We start from the raw sequence: 4,986 nt of genomic DNA, 5'->3' as shown, positions 1-4,986 counted from the left end.
TGGTATATACAAGTCCGTTTGGACCATGGAGGTAGGGTATAGGAGATTGTTTGTTGCGGAGCGCACGGGCGATTTTCCATTTGGTACCTGCTTGATGTTCCATTTCAGATAAGGTTTGTGACAATTTTTTATTCCTGATATCATTTAGTGCTTCTCTGATTTCAGTTAAGAGTGTATTCATTTTTTTCGCGGTCTTCTGGGTTACATTGTTTTTGCCACTTTCTTCGGAATTGCAATGCTTCCTGGGTTTCTCTCTTTATAGCGAGACATGCAAATTGGACGCGCCACTGGGATACACGTAGGCACGAATGACTGGCACGCAGCTGTTTCCCTTTCAGGAACAACCGTTGCATTACCGAATACTGTACAGTATTAGAAAATTCGTGCGCGCACTTTTGCATTGCGTTTCCGAAAGTGCATTTCAATGTATTTTTTTTCTGTAACACGATGCAATGTCCCCTACCAGTTACACCGATGACCGCGCGTGGCAGATGCAGTAGACGTTATCAGTATAAGATCACAAAAAGAGACAACAGAAAGTAATTTGCACATAATCGCAAGAGATACCTTACTCAGAATTGAAGGAATGAATGGGGTGGTAGAATGAGAAAGCAGTGCCCGACATTTGGAAAAATAGTTTACTGTGTGAAAATGCAAGAAAACAACTCGTTTACTGAAGTTACAAGCGCTGTACTTGCAGGTTCGTATTGTTCTTTGTAAAAGAGACGACGGCTTTCTCTAAGGGGCTGTATTCGTTTTGAGTTCTACAATGAGAGGTCAGAAAATCGCTCACGTACAAGTAAGAATAAGGTGCAGTGTATGCTCAAAGGCTTCATCTTTTTACCCAACATACGAAGCCTTTTAAAAGTCCAGCGTGTCTGCCAAAACAGAATTCAAACGTCAAACTAGTGCGTGCAGAGATATCGTGTAAACATTAAGAATACGTAAGCGAAATGAAATTGAGAAAGGGAATTCAAGAAGAGAGACACACTGTATAAAAGCACAAAAATGCTTATGCACACACAATCATAAACAACAAGTACGCTGTAGATTTGAATTTGAGGCGTTGTTAAGACGGGCGCAACGTGCTTCGGATTCGCTACTAGCCGAGTGACGTAAAATCACAAGCAAATCAGCAGGCACTTAATTCAGTTCGTCGCGCCCAAAGGACGCCTTTATAAAAGCGCCACGCAAACTACCTGGATCATTTTATAGAAGAGAACTGAAAATTATTTCTTAATATGTCTGGAAGAGGAAAGACTGGTGGCAAAGCACGTGCAAAGGCTAAGACTCGGTCTTCCCGTGCTGGTTTACAGTTCCCAGTCGGCCGTGTTCACAGGCTCTTGAGGAAAGGCAATTATGCCGAGCGTGTTGGCGCTGGTGCTCCCGTTTACTTAGCTGCCGTGCTCGAATATCTGACTGCTGAAATTCTTGAATTGGCCGGGAATGCTGCCCGTGACAACAAGAAAACCAGAATCATTCCTCGTCACTTGCAACTAGCAGTGCGAAACGACGAAGAGCTCAATAAGTTGCTGGGTGGCGTGACCATTGCCCAGGGTGGTGTGCTGCCTAACATTCAGGCCGTGCTTCTGCCCAAGAAGACCGAGAAACCCGCTAAGAGCAAGTAGGCTACGGCGATACGCTCATCAACACCAACGGCTCTTTTCAGAGCCACCCATTCTTTTACACTGGAGCCTTTATCCATTGAGATGTTCCACCCTATTCAAACGACAGTTTTTCACGGGCCTAATATTTTGTTGGCGTTTTATTACTCGGGTGTATTCCGTGAGACATTTTGTGTTCACATTTTCCTTCTTCTCAGTTTGTCGGCAAAATATCTCCATATTTCAGTATAAACAGCAGCCTGCTCGAAATGATACTTGTTCGATTAGCTGGTATACCAAGGTGTTATTTAGAAATACAAATGCATCCTTTATACACCGGGATAAACACTTTACATGATTCAAGATCACCCAGGAAAGAATGCTATTAAAAATTGTAGGTGCGCAGAAAAATTTGATGCGGGTAACACTAACCTTTCCTTGGACTCGGACAAACAGTATGTGAAGATACAACAGACTCCATATGATTATCTAATGTGCAATGTTACCACACAAAATTGTGTTGGTCAGTTTATTTGGAAAAACTGATATCAAATATAGCTTTGGTCTAGAAGGAGACTTTTTAAAATATGCATGAAAGACAACTCTGCAATCCTCTGTTGCTTCATGCAGTCAATGGGTAGCCATTGTAGGTATAAATTTCTTGATTGTCTACGAAAACTGAGTTTATCTGGTACATACAAGTCATATTTCAAGCATGGTGGGTGCTTAAATACATAGATAACAACCTCTTCCAGACACACAATAATTACATAAAAAGAAGTCTTATGAGTTGTCTAAAGATTAAAGAGCAGTCACAATGAGACATTATTAAGGTGGACTGTTGCAGGTATGAAGAAGCCCCACTAGTGTTTCTTGACAAAATTCTGCTGAATGATCTCTTGGTCGGAAGCACTTAATGATAGTGTGGTATAGAGAGAATGTGCAAAATTGTTCAAAATGGCCATCATTTCTGTCTTCATACTCTGTTGCTGCCTCTGGTAGGTTGAGTGTGTCGCATAACTGAGCCAGCCTGCCTTATTAATCACTGTTGATTCCTTTGGCTTTTCTTGAATTGATGTTATTAGCCCAGCACAGTGTAAAATATCACAGTGGCAACCAGAGTTACTATCCATTCCTCCATTTATCTATTTTCCTAACCTGCTTACTCATGGCAGCTGGAGCCTACCTCAGCAGCGTTTGGGATCAAGGTAGGAACAACACCTGGGCTGGTACCATTCCAATGCAGGGCAAACACAGACAGGCATTCGCTCATGAGGGCTAGTTTAACACAGAGATCAAGAATATGTAAAGGATGTCACTACCCACATTAAAGGAGTTCAGTCTACTAGACAAAGAGTGTCTACTCCGTCTTATCTCATATAGCTCCTCTCTGTTACTAGACCTGTCCGGCCTGTCACTGATCTGGACTGCCAGGTTCTTGTAGCGGTGCACCGCCTCCACATCCACTGCTTGAATAGGGACCGGACCGAAGGGGCTCTTTACTCAAGCGATAACTATTAACCAATTTTTTTCAATCATATTTAAAGACGTTAGGTACACAGTTCTCCAGCGGGTGTGTTAATTTGAACATGAAGAGAGCTCGGATTTTCTGTGTATTATTGCAAAAAAGATATAAACACCTCTCAGCATCAATTTCGGACCTCTCTATCATTAGTCCACCATGCTTCCAGTGTGAAAGAAAAGTACAGTGACCGAGTATTTGTAGCGAAATTCGCGTTCGTCTTGTAGCGAGTGACAGCCAGTCGTTTACGCGGTGCTATTTCTTTTTCTGACCGTTCAGCGGCACATTCTCTCCCAGCCACGGCGAATGCCCTGCTAACAACACGTTTCTTTCGATTTGTCTCGGGTTCGCAGGGTCGAGTTTCTCAGTTTTTCATTCAAAAAAGGGGGATTTTGCGAAGGCAGAAAACACACTTGTCAGTCCTCTTGGGATGTTCAGTGGGCTGATTGAGTCTGCACGGTTCTCATCACTCTAATATGAGCGGATGAGTCGCTGCGTGCGACTGAAACTTTGAGAAATCGAGGTGTGTGTAATTGATTAATATGGCAGAAACCGCTCCAGCAGCTCCCACAGCCACTACGGCTAAGGTTCCAAAGAAGAAAACGAGCTCAAAGCCTAAGAAGACCGGCCCTAGCGTTTCAGATTTGATCGTGAAGGCTGTGTCGGCTTCCAAGGAGCGTCACGGGCTCTCTTTAGCTGCGCTCAAAAAAGCACTTGCTGCTACCGGCTACGATGTGGAGAAGAACAACACTCGTGTGAAACTGGCTGTGAAAAGCCTTGTGAGCAAAGGATCTCTCGTGCAGACAAAAGGGACCGGTGCCTCCGGATCCTTTAAAATTAACAAAAAGCAGGCAGAGGCCAAGGAGAAAACCACAAAGAAAAAGGCGGTTCCGAAAAAGAAGCCAGCAGCAAAAAAACCCGCTGTTACCAAGAAAGTGAAGAAACCGGCGGCAAAGAAACCCACAGCGGCCAAGAAGGCGGCTAAGAAGCCTGCTGCAGCCAAGAAAGCCACTAAGAGTCCAAAGAAAGCGAAACCAGCTGCAAAGCCCAAAAAGGCAACAAAGAGCCCAAAGAAGCCTAAGGTATCTAAACCCAAATCAGCCAAGACCGTGAAGAAGGCTGCACCCAAGAAGAAGTGATCCGTTTACATGGATTGATAAATGTACACGAACGGCTCTTTTCAGAGCCCCCATATTATCGAAAAGGGCAATTCTGTTTTGGCCTGCTTTAGTGGCCCAAGAAAGAGGGAGCGGTCGTGGCGGGTTGCTTCTGTGTGCCTGATTGCCTTCTATCACTTGTATCTTTTGAATTGAGGTAGTGGCAATAACAGTCTAGGTACCGATAACCGTGCAAATTAGTTCCTTGGCTGTTCGTTTATTGCTTCACAAAGCGATATACGGTAAGGTGGTTCTGTACAGCCGATTTAAAGCCTACCAGGGCAAATAAAAGCAAAAAAAAAAAAAAAAAAAAAAGAGCATATATAACCGCTTTTTCAGTGCCGGGTTGGTCCATTGTGTAAAGTGCGATGTATCGTCGGCTTCAAAGTGAGGACATTTTCGAAGAGCTTTCACACAACCAGCACACTACCTTTTTTGGGGTGTATATGGGACTTCAAAGCGCGGTTCCTTCGAATTCGGCCATCTTAGCAAGCTACGAAATGCATTTTCTGACCTACTGCAGTGGCCTAAGGGAGTGCGAGTACGGGGGGCGGGGCTTGTGTTCGTGTGACTGCATTCGACCACTGGCATTTTACGAATAGCTACTATACAGGCAGTCCCGGCGGTAGAGCAAGCCTTTCGCTCTCGAGTATTAGTTTGCTATTATATAGGGAATTTATCTCTTCGAATAGAACTTGTGGTG

The 4,986-nt window shown here is 44.0% G+C and overlaps 2 protein-coding genes across 2 annotated transcripts; both read left to right on the top strand.

Moving 5' to 3' along the window:
- Positions 1–1,183: 1,183 nt before the first annotated feature.
- Positions 1,184–1,676, top strand: LOC114663567 (histone H2A-like). Its single transcript, XM_028817383.2, has one exon. It carries the CDS (start codon positions 1,242–1,244, stop codon positions 1,626–1,628), a length of 387 nt encoding a protein of 128 aa, XP_028673216.1. The 5' UTR covers positions 1,184–1,241; the 3' UTR covers positions 1,629–1,676.
- Positions 1,677–3,646: 1,970 nt separating this feature from the next.
- LOC114663564 (histone H1-like) lies at positions 3,647–4,347 on the top strand. The gene has a single exon (XM_028817379.2). The coding sequence runs from the start codon at positions 3,669–3,671 to the stop codon at positions 4,263–4,265; it is 597 nt and encodes a 198-aa protein (XP_028673212.1). The 5' UTR covers positions 3,647–3,668; the 3' UTR covers positions 4,266–4,347.
- Positions 4,348–4,986: the final 639 nt, after the last annotated feature.

This window comes from Erpetoichthys calabaricus, chromosome 13 (genome assembly GCF_900747795.2).
Source record: "Erpetoichthys calabaricus chromosome 13, fErpCal1.3, whole genome shotgun sequence".
NCBI lineage: Eukaryota > Metazoa > Chordata > Cladistia > Polypteriformes > Polypteridae > Erpetoichthys > Erpetoichthys calabaricus.
Note: the sequence above shows the minus strand (reverse complement) of the source record. Positions and strands in the feature narration are given on the sequence as shown.